Genomic DNA, 20,200 nt, shown 5'->3' with positions numbered 1-20,200 from the left:
CCAGTAATCAGTGTAAGAAAAGAAAGGTAATAACAGTTTAACAGTATCTCAAGAAACCTCGATCTGGATTTTGATTTCTTTCGGGACAAGCTACCTTCATTTAAGCGCAAAATCCTAAACAGCTTCGCTTCAAGTCGCTGACGAAATGTTATTCCAGCTAAATAATACTCGCTGAAGAAACTTTTCTTTTAGTGTAGACACTGTTTAAATGTATAAGTCCACTATTGCATGCCGTGGCAACCTATAATTAAGGCAGCACTTAGAGTAAGTTTAAATACGTTGTAAATATTGATTGTCTTCTAGTGTAAGTCTTGTTGGTTGTTCTATTAAATAAATAAATAAAATAAAATAAATTTACTCACTGTTGTGCCTGGGCGCGGGCGCATGTTGCTGGTTGAGGATCTGGCACAGCTCCGCGGAGCCGGTCCAGTAGTTGTTGCCCCAGTAGAACATCGACGTGTAGCGCCCGCTCGCGTCCTCCACTGGAACAAGTTCAAAAAACTAATAAAGAAACGGTATTAACAGACAGACAGACAACAAAGTGATCCTAGGTGTAAGGTTTTCGCTATTTCTTTTTTAGGTACGTAAACCTAAAAATCTAATGCCCGTTTTCACCATCAATCCCTATTTTTTAACGACCCCTATGGTAACATTTAATAGGAATTCTGTTTTCATAGGGGTCAGTTAACAATTAGGTATTGTTGGTGAAAACAGGCATAAGAAAACTGCTGTTTATACTATGCAATTAGAAAACAAAAGCCTGATTACGAGTTGTTTAAACGCATTTCTTCAATAGATTTTGTATATCGTATAGAGGTGGGCGCCACGCCGGCGCGCCGCCGCCGCCGCGAATTTTTTCACGCCGCCGCCGCCGACGACCAGCTGTCGGCGCGCCGATACTGATACTGTACAAACTATTTGCAATTTATTCCTCTCCTATACTGTGTTTCGAACGCAGAAGAACTATTTTTTTATTGATTTAAGCGGCTATTCTAGTTCAATAAAGTCCTAGTAAGTATCACTGCGACCGGACAGATCTATTGTGATCGCCGCTATTTTCCTTACAGTTCGCCTCCGAGTCCTGCATCTATTAGGAATTACAGTATATTTTGGGGGGCGATATGTTTTACATCTTGTGGGCTTAGGATTTGTTTGCCCAGGTGTAAGCTCCGCTTGTGCATCAAAGGTCCGCAGGCCGTGAGAATGTGTAGTGGCGTTTCATCTGCCTCTTGGCACATCCTGCACGTTCTTGATTCGGACAGTGCTAGGATTCGGATAGTTTGGAATGAGTTAATTCTGGCGTGTCTGACTATGCCTTAAAGGATTTGTTTAGATAGATGTTCTCCAAGGTCATTCGAGCGAGACTTTTGGGAATGCCACAAAAGGGTTCTGGACCATATTGTGTTCCCTCCGCACCCGTTCTGGCCAGTTCGTCGGCATTTTCATTGTCCACGATTCCCGCGTGACCTGGAACCCATCTCAGCGTTACTCTGTTACGTTTTTATAGGGTATTTAGTCGACTCATGCAGTTTTCTACCAACTTTGAGGTCATTAAGTTTGAGTTTAAGGCCATCAGCGCGGCCTTACTGTCTGAGTTAATGTAAATGATGTGGTTGGCATAACTTTTTCGCAGGTTAGCTTCCGCACATTCAATAATGCTTCTGCCTGAAAGATAGAGGCAAATTTACCCAGGATTTGAGATAGCCTAAGCTTCGGCTGCTCCCCATACACGCCAAAAAGGCCCATTTTTGAACCATCAGTAACCATATAACAGAAGAACTAACTATACTATTTATTCTTTAATGCCTATAAATTGGTACACAAGGCGAACTTAATTCCGTTGATATACTAATAAATTGATTGAATAACTTAACACTAACTATATTAACAATTAATCAAGTACATTATTCAAGTTGCTGCTTGGTCTAGTAAATAATTGAGAGGCGCCGGTCCCTCTTGCTGTTAAGAAAAAAATCCCCGCCTTCGTCTGGCAGACAAACCACACTATTGGACTATACTTTAAGCGAATCACTCACACAGAGATTGGCAAATATGTCTCGGAATGCAAATGGGAACCACAACCTCTGGAAGGCAACCAAGTACCTCCCTCAAAGTGTTCTCCGCTTATTAGGTCCGGTAACACATGAGTGCGAACTGACAAGAAAAATCTCAGACCTTTGCTACATGACAAGCCGGTTTACACGGATAATCCAAAAAATCCACAATTCAATCAAAAAAATAAGATCAAGCATTGGATTTGATCTGAGACTTGCAGCTATGCCTGCCTTTGATTCCTACTGATGATGATGGTTCATCCGACCGATTTCGGTCATGGTGACCACTTCGACTTAGCTGTCTTAGCGGCGCTGGTGCGCCCGAAGATGGCTTACATAGCCGATCTTCGCGGCAAACTCCTCGCACATTGAGAGTAATTACCCACTGCCAACATAATTATAGTGAATGGCGGCAGATGGACGGGATTTACATCATCGCGTTTTGCGTAGAGTTCAGTTGTGCGCTGCTCGTTGAATTCGCGGACTCGCCTCTACACAACACAATCTCCCGCCATTCTAGGTGCTGTGCTGCCAAACCTTCCCATTGTGATTTGAGAGGGCTCATTTAGTATCTTTTCGTATGCTGCTTCTGGAGATCCTTGTACTTGACTATCTGAGGAGTTGACCGCCATGTTTCCGCTTACCCTCCTCAAGTTCAAAGTAGAAGATTGATCCATATTGATGATGACATTTGTATTGTTAAAATTATGGAAAAGGATCATTCTTGCTCGTATATTGCCTAAGTATGACCCATGTAATATAGTATACCCGAACATAAATTAGTAGAAACCAGACCAACCAAAATCAGTACAATGTTGGGAAAAGAAAGAATCCTGTACGTCTGCTTTCGCTGCGGCTTCAGCTGGGTTTATCATAAAGGACTAACTACTCTGTTAAATTAAAAAGTACCTTTTAGCAGACTTCTACTACCTGCTGATGGATTCTTATCTCAGTGACAGACAGTTTTAAATCAAACTCGGTTACAAAATCTTCTCTTTTTAGCTGCAGAGCTGGAGTACCCCAGCAGGACTCTATACTTGGTCCGATACTCTATAACATCTACTAGTAAAGTAGCCCAGACACCAGAAAGCTGCGGCCTTCCTCAAATGTAACTGTGATCTTAAAGACTGTTGCAAAGTCAGCTGCTTGGCTGACCAAGTGGCGCATGTAATCAAGCCCCGAAGTCTCACCTTATTATCATTTAAGACGTGAAACTTATCCTCCGGCCAATCTAGACCTCGACACATTGCTGCAATCAACCTGCATTAACATCCTGGACCGTAGGATGACATGGAGAGACCATAAATATAAATAAAACAGCACTGAATATAATATTCCACCGACAGTCCAATCCNTTTTGCTATAAACGTTTGAAAACTATTAAAAAACGCCGCGCGCGAATCATTTCCAATGTTGCCCCTTGAAACGCCGCGCTTCGCGTAAACGCTCTTAATGAAGGTCGCATCATGGCTGAAAAACAACCTCCTCACCCTTAATACAACTAAAACCAATTATGTAAGGATTTTAAGGATCTGAGGTTTATTACAATGAATTGTAGATACTCATCCCTTAAAAATATTAACAAGAACCTTATAACTTAAAATGCAAAAATATCTACACAGTAAAATGAAAACCCAAGATTGAGGTAAATATGTTTTATTTTCAACCGACTTCAAAAAAAGGAGGAGGTTCTCAATTCGACCCGTATGTTTTTTTTTTTTTTTTTTTACCTCAAGGGTGGTTCCATTTAAATTTAATAATAAAAAAAACAACCCCCAAGGGTGGAAAATTGGGGATGAACTTTTTTATACGCAATATCTCCGCCGATTATAAACCAATTTGAACGATTATTTTTTTGTTGAATAGGTATTATCAAAAGGGTCGTTTCATGCGAATTTGAAGAAAATATTTCACCCCCAAGGGTGGAAAATTGGGGATGAACTTTTTTATACGTAATATCTCCGCCGATTATGAACCAATTTGAACGATTATTTTTTTGTTGAATAGGTATTATCAAAAGGGTGGTTTCATGCGAATTTGAAGAAAAACTGGTCATGGTAGGTAGGTAGGTACAACTCCTTAATGCTTAGGAGTTGTAGGATAATTCTTTAAATATTATAAGTACAAATAGACCAACAGTTGTATTCTTTCATGTTTTTAAGGTGGGCTGACGGTTTAAGGTCTTTTTAGGTTTCCTATATTGTAACCTGTATTTTGTAGGGAATATTATTTTACACTAGACATGAAGAATATGGTCTCAATGTACTGCCTACCTTCAGTGGTAACATCAAGGTTGGTTTTTAGTGGTAACATCAAGGTAGGTTTGGGGTGGTAACATAAAGATTCAAACAATAACTCTCAACCCAATCAAGACTTTAATATAAAAATACATACTTGTAATGAGATAAACAGTCATAACTGCAATTGTCCCTCAATAAACAAAGTAGAGTCTGTAAAATATTTGGGAGTGATGGTGGACCATAGGCTTTCATGGTATCCACAGATAGAAATGACTGTATCAAGGATACGTAAATTTAATTGGATCTTCCGGACACTGAGACACATTGTTCCTACAAATCTGGAAAATAACGCCCATACCACTAGGAATTTACTGAATGAAATATACATTTCTCTGGTTCAGTCGGTAACAACATATTGTATCTCAGTCTGGGGTGGTGCCCATAAAACGCGTTTTCTGATGATCGAAAGAGCTCAAAGAGCATTACTCAAAATAATGTATTTTAAAAAAAGAACTTTTTCAACCCAGGGTATCTACCATACTAGCAAATTGTTATCTGTGAGAAAACTTTATATCCTGGGGTTAATATTAAAAAAACACAAAACATTGACATACGACCCTCGCGTTAAAGATAAAAGACGAGCTCGTCAGTTCAAAGTAGCAGCCATTCCCAAACTCAGAACAAAGTTTGCTCAAATGCAATTTGATTTCCGATCTTCCCATCTCTATAATAAAATAAATAAAAAGCTTGATCTATATAAAAAAACATTCTCAGATTGCAAATCTACAATGAAAAAATGGTTACAAGACTTAGACTACTACGAAGTTGAGGCTTTGGTTAATTCATGAAGTGATTTTACAATAAAATAAAATATGAATACAAGCACCATACATACCATACTACACTCCACATACACTACACTATACATACACTACACTACACACACAACACTACACATACACCATACTATACATACGCAACATACATACAAATCTATAAACTAACATAACACACACACAATGCACACTCCTAATATAATACACATAGCACGTCCTACAGTAAGTACACATAATATTCACATCATTATATTTATAAAAATATAATAATTGTAGAATAATATAATATTTCTTTATTATTGATTTTGAGTAGAATTTACACAAAACACCTATAGTTATGCAGAGCGTTGTCTCCTGGCACAGGCAATCATACGCCTAAAAGGAGTGTTGAAATATGAACGCAGCCCTAAATTTGTTTCTTAAGTTGACACTAGGTGTCGCCACTTTTTTTTTTTTTTCTCTCCGAAATACACGCCGCCATTGCTCGTAACGCTCCGTCTTTTATTCATAAATTCCCTATAATTAGTCTCAGTTTAGCTCCTAATTAATACTTAAATAACTAGTTTTCATCAGGTTNACAAAGGTCAAACAAGGTCACGCCGCCGACGCCGCCGCCGCCGAGGTCAAAAAGTCGGCGCGCCGCCGCCGGCCAATTTTATATCGGCGCCCACCTCTAATATCGTATGACGTCACCTTCATTTTACTACTTATTTTATGACTTGAAAGCTATTAAAATGTCATTTTGTAGTTAATTGAAAACTAGTACGGTTTTCAGGGATAGAATGAAGTGTTGGTAAATGATAGAAACTTCAAATACGTAGTTTATTTATGTGTTATGGATCAAAATACTCTCGGCTTTTCTCAAAATCGAAGGCTTACAAAAAGCTGTTTTCCTCGCGTAAAATAACATTAATATACTTTTAAACATCGTTAAAAGTTAAAATGTGTACTGACTTAACTTGAAGTAAACAATACGAATTGATTAACATTTCCAAGTCAAAAGACACAATTTTTTCAGTAGGTAAGCATGTTAAATAACAGTAATCTATAAATTCACTTCCCCTTAGAGAAACGTTTAAACAATGTATAAGTGTAATATTGGCGATACGACAAGTGTTCGTTTGTCTGTTTCCGACCAGCAGTTCATGTTTCATTGTTAAAATCAATTTAATTATCTGCTTGATTGGATAATAAAATGATACGTTCAATTGTTTGTCAATTTTGTGTTCACTGTTGTGGACTTTTTTTTTTTTGTTGCGTGAGATGCTTATAGTATACGAGTACGTACCTAATATACCTACCTACGTTATATTATACTAGCGGCCGCCCGCGACTTCGTACGCGTGGACCTCGTTTTACCCCCGTTAGATATCATGTTGATAGATGATGTTAATCTGGGTTATAAACAATAACACTGTAAAGTTTCAACAAAAGCCGTTCAGTAGTTTTTGCGTGAAAGAGTAACAAACATCCAGACATCCAAACTTTCGCCTTTATAATATTAGTAGGGTTAGTATGATATTAGTAGGATTTTAGAGTATTTTGCTATAAAACTAGCCGTTCTCGTGGAATAAAATAGGACTACCCCACTCTTCCTGTTCAGGGCTCCTCAACCCGTCTAGCCTGTAGAGCATGTAAACCGAATCCACAAGAATGTTACTTGTACAGCGTTCATTTTATGATCCTTGAACTCGCGAATAATTTGAATAATAATGCAAAAAAGAAAGCATTCATTCATGATAATGATCAGTCAAGAGCGCACTTCCTCCCGGAAGCGTTTACTGTGACGCCATGACATTTGCGGGCGCAGTGCTTCTGAACGCACAGGGCTGCCTCCTTCGAAGGTAAAGCTTTTATAAGTAAGCCTTATTTTTGCAAATTTTAGTATTTTAAAGAGTGTGGGTACTGAGTTGGTTGTGCTTCTATTTTGAGACGTAATTGTTATGTTTGACCGTTTTAAATAAAACGTAGACAGTATTTTCATAATGAAAATGACCATTAACTTCAATGCGAGTCTAAAAAACTGAGTGCGGCGGTGGAACTTAAACTGATAGATAGATAGATAGATATAAGATTTATTTGCAAAACACATTTACACACAATAAGCATAATACGAGTAATAAACCCAGGAGTAGCAAGAAAAATAGTACATGACAAGGAATAAAAAAGAAAATCCTGCGCTAAGGTCTAAATGTGCCGCAGCGATGCAAAAAAACAGAGAGCTCAGTGTTGCTTCTGCTGCAGAACTGCTCCTGGTAAATATAACTATTTTGCTTTGTTCTGACTCCTTTAGTATAACAATAATAATGTATCGTTGCCAACCCTAATTGTTCTCTGATGGCACCGCATTGTGTCCCTGATACTGCATTTCCTCTTACCGAAACATCGATCTTTTTAGGAACTCGCATTTTTATTTTAACGAACCTCAATTAATAATGGTAATTGCTTATCTCAATTTAAAATAATATAGCGGGTGTTTCTTTGTAGGTACAATCCGATTCTGAAACTCTTTGTTGAAAAGTATTCTTGTTTCGTCTACTTGTATTACAATTTTATTGACAATCGTTACTTATCTAGGGAATGAGCACATCTTCTATAATTTGTTATAACTATTGTATAAAACATTAAACCACAGTGTAATTTATGGATTCTCCCAAACCACAATTGATCATTCAGGAAATCATAGATCTTTAAGTAAAAAACTGTTTATTTCTGCCAGTCATGAAAAAGTTGTAACGCAACTATTGCATCTACGAAATTGAGGAACTGTGGGTCTAGACAAGACAGTCGATAAGTGGTCGAAAAGCCCCTTTTTTGTATGGAGTTTTGACGGATTCGATTTTCGATTCGATCAAAAAGTGCGTTTTGTCTAGGGGGGCTGTTGACCTTATTCAATCAATCAAAAATCAAATGCTTTAAAGGCTTATTTGTTTCGGGTTAAAAATTATGAACGTCAATACCTACAGGAAAAACTACTAAAAACATAATTTAGCTATTATAAGAGGGACTATCAACGTGTAACTATTACAGTAGGCCTAGGATGGGCGATACTATAAACTTTTATCAAGGCACTTTGCACGAAGTTCGATGAGCTCATACATTTGTCGTCTAAAATCGTCGATAAGATTTTATCACGGCGCACATCCTAGCCCTGCAGGCCAGAAACTTATTTATTAATGACAGTGTAGGGAGGATGTGACGGACAGATCACTGGAGGTGCAATTAGGTAGGAGAGATCTATCTCATAGCGGGCAATATAATTCTACGTTAGTTTGTCAACTTAATCCCTCTCCTGGCAAATAGTGAGTTCTCGTTAGGTACTTTCTTAATCATAAAATTACAGACAACTACTAGTAGGTACTATCGGCAACAGTGTAAACTGCCCATTGCCGTCATGGACGTATCGTTCTATTGCAAATAATCACAGAGAGCAAGAACAAAAACGGAAATGGATAGTTAACACTGTGGACGTGTGTACATCAAGATAAATACTGAAGTCTCATGCAAAGTTTCACAATTTCTTTATTTGTATGTTTTTTAAAATAGTACGTAGGAAATGCAGTTGTAGTAGTGGCGAATTTGCAATAAAAATGTATAAGTATGTAAATGTACAAGATGTGCTGTCGTCGGTACAATGATTTGTTACAAGATCGCTTGATGTACGTTATTTTCGATTTATTTCACTTCCTCAGAACTGGCCTCGTGGTGCGAAGGTGCAACACCACGAGTCAAGGCTGGTCACCGCTCCGACCTCTGTCGGTTATTTATCATCTGAAATGGATATTGTTTCGATTCAGCTCACTTAATGAGGCCGGCTAAAGACACGACACTTTTGCTGATATAACGGGCTCAATATCTCAGTAACTGTTATAAGGTCATTGAAAATATCTGCATAATTATAACCACGATTCATTATGACAGGGAAAAGTAAGATCACGTGATGTACTCGTAAGTTAAAAGTAACATTTGGTCTATATTACATGAACCAGTAGTTTCTGTTAATTGATAAGTTGTAACACTCACTTCTAATTTGATTTTTAATGAATAAGCATTTATTTTCCTGACCAAGTGTGTTACGCTTATCTTGGTAAAATTATTTATAATTTTGGATATTAAATCATATTACATAGTAACTAAATGAAACGATTTGTACATCACTTTGAGTATAACCTAAGATCTATAGATTTTCAGTCTTGAATTTAAATTGCGTTAATGCGTTTCCATTATCTTTTAACCATGCATCAAAATCCGAGTTTTACAATTTAGATGTGTACGATAAGCCAAAACATCCTTTAAATCACTAACAGCCTGACTACAGACTTCTGTTTAGATAACCACATTCAATTGCAAACGTTTGCGTGCAAAGTAATTCACCTGTCCTTTTTCACTCGCAAAGGATGTTGCCTAAACAACACCTACCCACTGAAAAACAAACGAATCAACTATTCAAGTTATTTCGAAAACAGGTCACATACTTATGTAGAGCTTATAATTCTAACTGAGGAAACCCAGGATGTAGTGACGTCGTCTACGTGACCAAATCTACGATGACGAAACAGAAGGAGTGTGAAACAATGAAGCATGACTGAAAAGTTGGACATGGTCATTAAGAATGTGAAATTGCAATGTTCATTAAACCGGAATTATAAAAATTGTGTAAAATAAGGAATTTGTAGTTTGAGTACATGGTTCTGAAGGATATTACGTGATTGCTTATGATTGCTATAAGGGGTTTTTGTTGGGACATCTGTGCGGGTTTTGAGCGGGTACTTAGTAACAAAATTATACTGATGGGTGTAATTTTAAATGACATTTAAATAAACATCTTGGTGAGTGTGCCTTCAACTTTGCAGTCAGTCGTCATTATTATTTAAACATTACGCACATTAAATTTACCTCGACATTTTCGAATTCTTTTGGCGACATTTCGAAGATTTACTTGCAGTCTATTTGGGCCAATGTCGACGAAAAGATGGGCTATAATAATGTCAATGTTATCTCACTCTGATAGGGTGCATCATGATAAATATGCATCAGAATTGTTTCTTTGACAGTTCAAGATCCTAAACGACATTTACGTGGGACACTATTTAAGTTGTGAGCCTAACTATGAAAACAAAGTAGTATATTATTAAAATGGTATTGATTGCATTTATTGGTATTGTCTTTCATGATTTATGTACTTTTTAATGTGTCCGAAACACTTTTCATAGCATTTTTTCCACTCAGCTTGAGGCACCTCCAAAGCATGGTTTTTGACCGCACCGACAGTTGCTTCTGGCTACATAAATCGCTGTTCACGCATTTAATTTTAATATAATGGGTACCAAAAGAAGTGTTTAGATTCCAAGCAAGAATTTTGTAGCGTTGGACCTATTTATTTTATATTTTGAGTGTTCAAATAGTCAGTTGTTTGACGAGACGTGTAAAAGCTCACATTTTCGTCATGAATGGCGATTCGACTATGTTGGCCAGTATCCCTTATTAAACTGAAGACTTTTGAAAAAAAAGTGGTTGTTTACTATTAAGAATTAACCATTCTAAATTTCTCTATTGACGTTTCTGTCATATAATCGAATATTTCGGAAAAATAGGCGACCGTAAGTTTCAAAGTGTTCCGAGCGCATGGGACTTTTGTTGGAATTGGTTCATCTTAAAACACCTCCATAGTCGATAGCTGTTTATTTTCAGGGTTATTATGCATAGATCCTTAATTCGTCAACTGTCACAATTTTAAAAACGGCTTTTAAAGCTTTTTAAACGTATTTATCAAACATTTCCAAGGACTAAACGACACAAGCGTCCTATTGAGCGTTTGAAAAATTTTGTGACATCCAGCGAGAAAAAAACGTATTAACCATAATATGGTCATACAATATTTTATTACTGCTAGTGGAATTAATGCCTAGGATTATCTCAATCCTACAATATATCACATGACGAGGTTTCTCTTCTATTTTTCTGACAACATCAATGTTTTCCGCCACTATTAGTCATTTTGGACGACTTTCGCAAAGTTCACTGGTGAGCTAATGACATACAATATTATACTTCTTAAACTAGCGTTTTATAATGGTAAAGGACAGATCTTTATCACCAAAAGTGAAATTTAACTGACCGCTTCAGTTTTGTATTGATTAACCACGTCGAAAGTCATAATAAATCTTCGCGCGAAAATTTCCGCAAGTCAATTCCATGTTTTTGTAGTCAAGATAATTTTCAATTCAATGTTAATAATACAAAACGTGCTCAAATGATAAAAAGTTTTGAATAAGGTTGTAGTCAAAAATGTCAAACTTTTCATTAAAAGTATCAGATGTCGTCTAACAACACGTTTTGTTGTCGAGGCTCACAACTTAAATAGTGCCCTAGTATTGTTTTAGTATTGTAAACTTTAGGAGCTTTCCCTAAGAGCTTTTATTACATTTGCATTCCCAACGGATGAAAATAACGAACTTAGTTTAAAGTCTTATTTTATTACTATTGTCTGTAATTCGTGAGCATGGCAATAGCCCCAGTTAGGTCCGACATAGATATACAATTATAATTAAAAATCAAAGCGGTTTCTTTACTTTCTTATTAATTTTATGTTATACTTTCGAGCTATGAATTTCCGCCAGCTAAAGGTTAATTGGGCAATTAAAAGTTAATATACATTAACAGAATGGACTAGCAGATTTTGGCAACCGCAATACCAGTATCAGCGAAATTCTAATCAAATTATCGGACTTTCACTATAATATTAATTAGAACACGTTGGTTGTATGTCCAAAAGAAATCAAATAAAATAAGTGAGTAAAAGTATATTTTGGGTATATCACTTTGGGTGGATTCGACCAAACAAGAGTAAATATTAATCTCAGAATAAATCATCAGTTGCGACATATTTCCCATACTGAAACTGTCAATGTGCCAGTTACACCAGGAGTTATTCTCGGATAAAAGTTTGGTCGAATCGGGCCTTTGCTTTGCGGGCAATGAGTTGCATTTATTACAAATGAATTTTGTATACAATCTATTGCCACCGAAGGGCAGTAAGTGCAGTAACCATAGAATAATATCAATAAAGATATTGGTCAAGGCGCCGCTCCTGTCTCTCAAGGAGCCAAGGCGACGGAGCCGGCTGCTGTGTATTGTTTCAGACCGAATCAAAGATAATCGGCGTTATAATTTACCTTCTTATTAAAGCGTTCATTGACAATGAGTAAGAGGAAAAAGATAAATTGCACCAAAAGTAGATGGCTTTTTTAAGCGACTAAATATTAGTAGTTAAATTCATTTCAGTGCAGTGCAAGATGTTTTGAGATGAAAAAGAATGCCCAAACTAAATGTATAAAAATAACAAATCCTTACCTCGGAAAACTAAGCAATATCTAACTAAGCCCATTGAGGGCTTCCATTCAAAATATTTGACACTTATAGCTGTAGGAGAAGTGATCACTGATTAAAGCGATTGAATGGTTTAGTTCAGTGTTTTTCAACCTTTTTGATAAAAAAATATTTGGCGATCCCCGAGCGTCCGCTTTTTTTTTATGCATTTTATAATGTTACAAATATATTTGTAGGGATCGAATACTCTTCTTCTTCTTCTTGTCCTGTCGACAACAAACCTACACAGCGTCGCCGCGTCGCCCAAAACTCCGCCACAAGAATGGCGTTGTCAGTATCTACTAACTAAGACTGAACTAAGTAAACGTTAGTTAGTTCAGTCAAATAAAAACAAGTACCCAACAAAACGGTAACAAGTTGAATTTCACTATCTATTGCATCTGACCTTGCTGTCCGCAATACGCCGACGCATCATTAGGCGGCGCGCGCGCACTCGCGAATCTAATCCACGCAAGTGCAACTGTTACAAATATTTTGCAACGAACCACCGCCGCATGTAAATCACTGAAGTATCGTATAACGCGGGTGGTATCGGTGACGACATTAGGTACCTCTAGCATGAATAAATAAATAAATAAATAATAAAACGTTTATTGCTTTTTAACACATAAAAAGGAATTACAAGAAAGAAAATTACATTATAAAGGTAAAAAAAGCAAAAGAAGAAAATTGAAAAACATCTTTCGTCTTCGAATCGTTTGCGTATTCGACTAAATTCGATACTCAGCCTTCGAATTAAACGATAACGTGACAATTTTGATTGTCAAAATAAGTTTCGTGCAACCATTTCTCATACTAAGTTCACTTAACGACATGTTCACTAGGGCGCTGTTGAAGTTTTCGTACTGAATCTTTTGATGGCGATTCGAATACGCAAACGATTCGAAGTCAAAAGTTTTTCGTGCTAGATGTACAGTGCATTGCTATGCATCTCAGGAGCGGGTGATGGTCGCAGTAGCTCGCCGGAGTTGGGAAATGAGTTTCCTAAGACTGGCAGGATAATGTGCTGCTTTTTGCGCCGGTTGACTCCAAATTACGGAGTGTACGGATAAAACCATTAGCCTGGCCTAGTAGTCTTCAGAGATTGTGGGTCAGAGCGGAGTCAATGTTGCGCGAGCGATGGGTTAATCTCTGTCAGCTACACGCGAGAATAAATCTAGTTATTTTACCTATGCCATTTAATTAATTTGTCCATATAACAAAATTTTGACAGAAAGTAAGTCATGCTGTTGTAGCTCAATTTTACAAAATATTTATATCTTTTAAATCATACGTAAACTGTTGTACAGTAGGTTTAAATATGCAATTTTATGAATTCGTATAAATCCATACTAAATATAATAATGTAAAAACGTTAGCTCATCAAGTTGGTCTTGTTCAGGTGAATGTAATTCTTAAACGCAATGGTACATTTAAATGATTTTTTACCAGTTTCTAGTGAAGAATCAAGCTGCCTTCCCAATTTCTTTCTGATTTTTCTGATGGCTAGAAATACTTTACTTTTTGAACACCCCTCGTATTATGTGTGTAGTATCTGCAGATGTGCTGTCGAAGGTACAGTAAATAATAACTGGTAGTTTTATTTTACAATCAATTTTACTAACTGAACATCGGTTACAAACATATTATGTATATTTATTTACTAATTAAACTTCAATAATATTACTAAAGTTATTTAAGTAGGTATGTTGTAACAAATGAATTATTTCCGAAGTTAAATAATTTCCTTGATAGACTGTTTTTTTCATGTTATTTAATATCAGAAAAAAACTCTTTTGTATACAACATTCATGCTTTTATTTAAAACTGTGTTTCAGCAGATATAGGCTAATTAAAGTAAAAAACCAATGTTGCTCGTCACCTTTGGGACCAATTAGACCAATTTTTGTGGTTATAAAACCAAAACAATCGCACGTGACATTTAAAAACAACCCCTATTACAACAATAATAAGATGCCTGTGTTTAACTTGAACAGCTGTACCTACAGTTGTACGTACAAATTATATTTGTACGTGTAATTGGTTCTTTCGCAAAAGCGTATTGAACCAACTGCGAAAGTTGTAGAAACATAGTAAACAGAGCATAGTGTGAAATTGAAATTCCTCTTAGTCATGTTGCTACTATATTGTAATATTACGAGTAGTTTCATGTGTTACTACATGAAAATAAAGCTAATTGGGCCGTGAATATACGGCCTTTTTCATTTCTATCGTATCGTTTATTGTACGCTAACTACGATGCGTACAAACAACACTCGGCGTCAAATAAATCGCACCTCCCGCGACAAGCAATAAAGGAAAGGTTTTTACCTCAAAAACTTAGCGACAGGTAGTTACGCTTGAGCCAACGTTTATGGTTATACAATTGTTAAATTGAAATTAATCGCTATCCATCTGTTAAAGAGGACACGTGAGATTATTATTTGGTTTTATAACCACAAAAATTGGTTTAATTGGTCAATGACAAGCAACATTGGCTTTTTTCACGTCACTTTTATGGTAGCCTGTTAATTGATAAAATAAATGTATTTTTTTTTAAGTTTTAGGCTTTCAAATAACACCAATATTGGTGAAGCACGATGACTGTCCCGAAGTGGTGGTAGGGCAAGCTATGTATATTTGGGACGGGCCTATGTACTGAATAAAATATTTGCATTTGAATTTGAATTTGTGTCAAAAGAAAATCTTTAAAGTTACAGTCACGGGAAGTACGATTTCACTGACGCCGAGTGTATAATAATAATATTCTTCTAGTTACTATAAATGGTCACAAATTCATAGTTGATCAAAGAAAATAAACCTCAATAGCCTATCGAGCTCATTACAATGAGGAGATACTGTAATAATAATAATTTCACTATTCCATAACGCGCGGCAGTCGGCCTTTAATGTTGACTTTAGAGCATGGCTTAAGGCACAAGCGATTCACTTTGTTGGTTAACCTTTGGACTTTGCGAACTTTGTTGTCTTTCTGTGTTGGTGTCAGGCTTCTATTGAAGTCTAACATGACTCAATTAACGGCTTAATGAAGCCTCCAGAGCACAGAATCAAATTATTGTTGTTTAAAAGTAGGCCTATTGACCAGAATTAGGCGCTAGCATTTTGCAAATATCTATGAAATATGCTGTAATAACAAACCATTTTTAACCGACTTCAGAAAAGGAGGAGGTTATTAAACCTAAGCATTGTTTTTGTTGTTGCTAACAACAGTTAAGTAAAAGAAGAATGAAGAAACACTTATACCAAGTCATGCATTAATACCTCTAGCGCGTTGATGTCTTTTGTACGGCATAGGAGAAAATGTGACTCTTTTTATAATTTTGACCTAGAAAACTGACGATTACCAACATTATATTGCTATAATTAGTATAATTACTTAATAGGCATGTGCTCATCTATTCGTAATATCTATATTAGGAATCATTTCATAATCAGATCACACCGGTCTAAAGGTGAAATGGAAACGTAAAATTGCATTTTCTAAAAGGAGTGGCCTCTATCGATTTGGAAGAATAGCAGCCCAAATAAGGAGCATCCGAACTTGACCCGAAACGCGCGGAGCCGTCGCTTGCGCGCGCTTGCGCAAGCGGGACCAGCGCTTTCTCTGTCCGCGCGACCTCGGCGCACTTCTTTACTATGTTTCCGAAACACAATCGAAAAAAATATCTACCGTTTTGAATTTGAATATTTTAAGAATTGTTTTTGAATACAAGATTTCCTTAAAGTAAAAGTTTTTGAAGTTTTTTTTTTCTACTATTAGAATGAAAGTGCAAATTCAAGAAAGCAAACAAATCAAAACTCGTTTCAGTATAATAATATAACTTTTCTGCATCTTTTTCAATTCATGGGTCATCACACCAACCTTTGATGACATAAGTAGTCTTTATTTAATTGTCATTTTATTGTATTTTAAAATTATTATTCATAAAAGTATTTAAATTTACAATCACCGGAACAAATGAAGGTAAATAGAGCATTGCAGAATTATTTTATTCACATATTTTATCTTTAACTATTTTATCGGACAATGAGTTCAATTCTGAAAGTAGTACAATATCAAACACTATTAGTGGCAGTGGATCTTGTTCTGTAATAATTGACAGTGGAAGTAATGGTTCCTTTCTTCTTCTTCTTCTTCTTCTTTTCAGCCAAATGACGTCCACTGCTGGACAAAGGCCTCCCCCAAGGTTTTCCACAATGAACGGTCCTGCGCTGCCCGCATCCAGGCTCTTCCCGCGACCTTTACCAGATCGTCGGTCCACCTAGTAGGAGGCCTGCCCACGCTACGTCTTCCAGCCCGTGGTCCCTTTACTATTGATTAATTATGTACACTTATGAAGCAATAAATGATTCTTATTATTATTGATTCATGTGTAATGTGTATGGTTAACTATTGTAACTCTCTCCATTTGTAATGTTTCTCAGTTTATCTATAAAAACTCATTGATTTATGCAAGTAGGCTTTAAAAAAGCACTTTTACACGTCCCAGTATTAACCCTAACACTGCTTCAGGACAATAAATGGGCCAGTGCTGAGAAGAAGCAGCGCAAGAAACTCAGTCACTATTTCTATTTTCTATTATTACATATTCACTTTATAGTTGACTTTATTACATATCTTCTTAAAACGACTTTATAGATGTACAAGTTTGTAAATATTCTTCAGTAGTTTAAGGTATGGCCTATCATTAAATCTTAGATCACTGTATTTAAAATTATTTTAGTTCTCATACATAAGGTCGGCCGTTTGGTGTAGTGGTTCAGAACGGACTACTATGCCGAGAGGTCCCGGGTTCGATTCCCGGCCGGGCAGAAATTGAAATGATGAATTTTAATTTCTGTGACGGGTCTGGGTGTGACTATGTATAATATTTATGTATTTAAAAAAAAAAGTATATAAGTAGTATATCCGTTAAGCTAGCACCCATAACACAAGCATTAAGTTGCTTACTTTGAGGCTAGCTGGCGCTGTGTGAAATTGTCCAAAGATTTATTTATTTATAAGGTATGTATGACTTTTCTAAAGATGATTAATACACATTTAATTTTGGTGAGGGAGAAACTCGATAATTTATTTAGATATTTAGATAATCCATATATTCTTAAATTTAATTAATAGTTGAGAGATCGTGTAATACACATGATTTCATTTATAATTTCAGATAGTGATTTTATTGATTTTGCTATTACACCAATAATTTATGTTAGTTCCAAATAGGCAACGCTAAAACTGTGGTGACTAGATATAATTGAAAAATATTTATCATTCAAGCATTAAAATATTTATTTATATCAAACATTATACACGCAACAACACATAATAACGATCATCGTAGCAGTCAGTCTCCTTATAAGGTTGCGTTGACAAATAGCTAACGAGATTTAAATTAATAATTTCCTCCGTTAATCAAATACTACAGGAAACTAATAATGCGGTTTATAAGTAGGTAGACAACTGTATTGGAGATAGCCACATCTATAGGGTGGCCGTAATTTTTTTTGACTGCTTCAGAAACAGAAACAATAAGCAAATTCTAAATAATAAATTGACGTCCTCATACTAATTGACTGATTAGTGATGATAATTTGTGTGAAAAAGTTTTATTTGAGAATTGAACTACTGTCTCTTGGATAAAATTGTTGCATTGAGCAAAATAAATAAATAAATATCCTTAGATATTTTACACTACGCTTCTAGTCCCAAACTCAGCAAAGCTTGTACTATGGGTACTAGACAACGGATATAAACATACTTAAATACTTTTTTTTTGTAAATAATATTATACAAAAGAATGAGTCTTTTTTGTTTGATGCATACCTACTTAAACAAACAACCTGTTGTATATTTGACTATCTCCAATGCACAGCTAGATATAGAAACCGGACCGCTCTTCCGTTTCTACAATGGGAGTAAAAAATGAGTTCTTTTATTGATACTTATCCCTGGTCAGTGGGAACTGGGAAGACAGGTCATTGGCCTGACAATCACACGCATTCTTTCCCCGAATCTTGCGCACCTGTTGAGCTTAAGTTTGTTTTTAACTAGCTCTAAATTCCTCCAAAAAGGGGTATCTATTAGAGAGTTAAGTAGCACGGAAGACCATGTTCCGTGTTTCAAACGGTTTCAATATGATGAAGTCGCTCTGTTTCTGAAATAATCAAAACTAGCTTTTGCCCGCAGCTTCACCCGCGTGAAATTTAGTTTGACACTGATCATCATAAATTATAGCCTCCTAGCTTTTGCCCGCGGCTTCACCCGCGTGAAATTAAGTTTGTCACATATCGTCATAAATTATAACCTATGTGTTATTCTGGGTTATAAACAATAACACTAAAGTTTCATCAAAATCCATTCAGTAGTTTTTGCGTGAAAGAGTAACAAACATCCATACATCCAAACTTTCGTATTTATAATATTAGTAGGATTAGTAGGATATTAGTAGGAAATGTTATTGAAGGGTTATAAACAATAATACTGCAAATTTTCATCACAAATCTAATCAGTAGTTTTTGCGTAAAAGAGTAACAAACATCCAGACATCCAAACTTTTGCATTTATAATAGGTATTAGTAGGATTACAAATGGCGACGTTTATTGATGTGTGTGTTTGCTGCTGGAATGTACTCATTCACTCATTCATGTTGATGTCAGCAGTTGACATTGAAGCGTGGACAAATTCCGCAACAATAAATTAAAAAACAAAAGAATTTAGTTTTTTTATTCTTTTTTATAATTGTTTTAATTTCTTTATTTATTGGGAACTAGATGGTCAGTATAATATATGTCCAAGAATTTTTATTTATTTAATCGTCAATGCATAATCTTTGGGCTCATAACTTGAGGTCTTCATATTTAATTTTTCTGTCGAAATAAGTTATATAGCTCACATAAACAAAACATAATATAACTTACGCACCAAATACACCTAGGCAGAGCAAAAGGTCAGCGCTCAAAAAAAATCGGATATGCGAATCAATACCCCTGTGATAGCCACCTTACCTTGCAATACGAATAAAACGCAAAACCACGGAAGTCATCAACGTTCCCAAGAAAAGAAAGCCTTCAATTGGCGGGTCGCTAAACACCCGCAGTTAGAGCCGGGACCTGGCGGCGCTAAACGTCGCAGATCACACAGCCATCAGGGCAAACATCGGCTTTCACTTCTGGGTCTGTGATAGGGCTAACAATGGCACAGCTGACATCTGACATCAGTGTACTTACCATGAGTTTACGTTAGGTGTGCTCGCTAGCGAGTAAGTCAAAAATCTATATGAAGATTTTGTTTCTTGAAAGTAGCCGCTAGGGGCGCTGCACAATATGTCATACAATTAATGTCATTTTTTTACGCAGTCGCTAGCGAGCACAACTAACGTAAACTCATGGTAAGCACACGGATCCGATCGGTGGATATGCGTAAAATACTCGTAATCTAAGATTTTACATGGAATAAAGTATACCTACCTCGTACTGGAATTGCTAGACTTTCTGATTTGACTACATTCAATTTTCAGAACTAATCTCTTGTTTACGCTAGCAATATTAGGCTGCGTATATTTTGTAATTTTAGTAGCGTTTAAATAACAAATCAATACAATTTTAAACTACCTACCTACTTGTATTTTTTAAAATAATGTTGAATGCGTGTGTATCTTTTAGTTAGAGAAGGGTTAGTTAAATTAA

At 36.1% G+C, this 20,200-nt stretch overlaps 1 protein-coding gene across 1 annotated transcript in view; it reads right to left on the bottom strand.

The window, feature by feature from the left end:
• The window catches only part of LOC114360478 (nose resistant to fluoxetine protein 6), a 55,591-nt gene that overhangs the window by 20,276 nt on the left and 15,115 nt on the right, over positions 1-20,200 (bottom strand). Inside the window, exon 2 of the mRNA XM_028315200.1 lies at positions 363-482. Within this exon, the coding sequence (XP_028171001.1) occupies positions 363-482 (120 nt within the window). The remainder of the gene's footprint in view (positions 1-362; positions 483-20,200) is intronic.

This window comes from Ostrinia furnacalis, unplaced genomic scaffold (assembly GCF_004193835.3).
Source record: "Ostrinia furnacalis isolate ACB-3 unplaced genomic scaffold, ASM419383v2 OfSCF5051, whole genome shotgun sequence".
NCBI lineage: Eukaryota > Metazoa > Arthropoda > Insecta > Lepidoptera > Crambidae > Ostrinia > Ostrinia furnacalis.
This window is presented reverse-complemented; position numbering and strand designations above follow the sequence as displayed.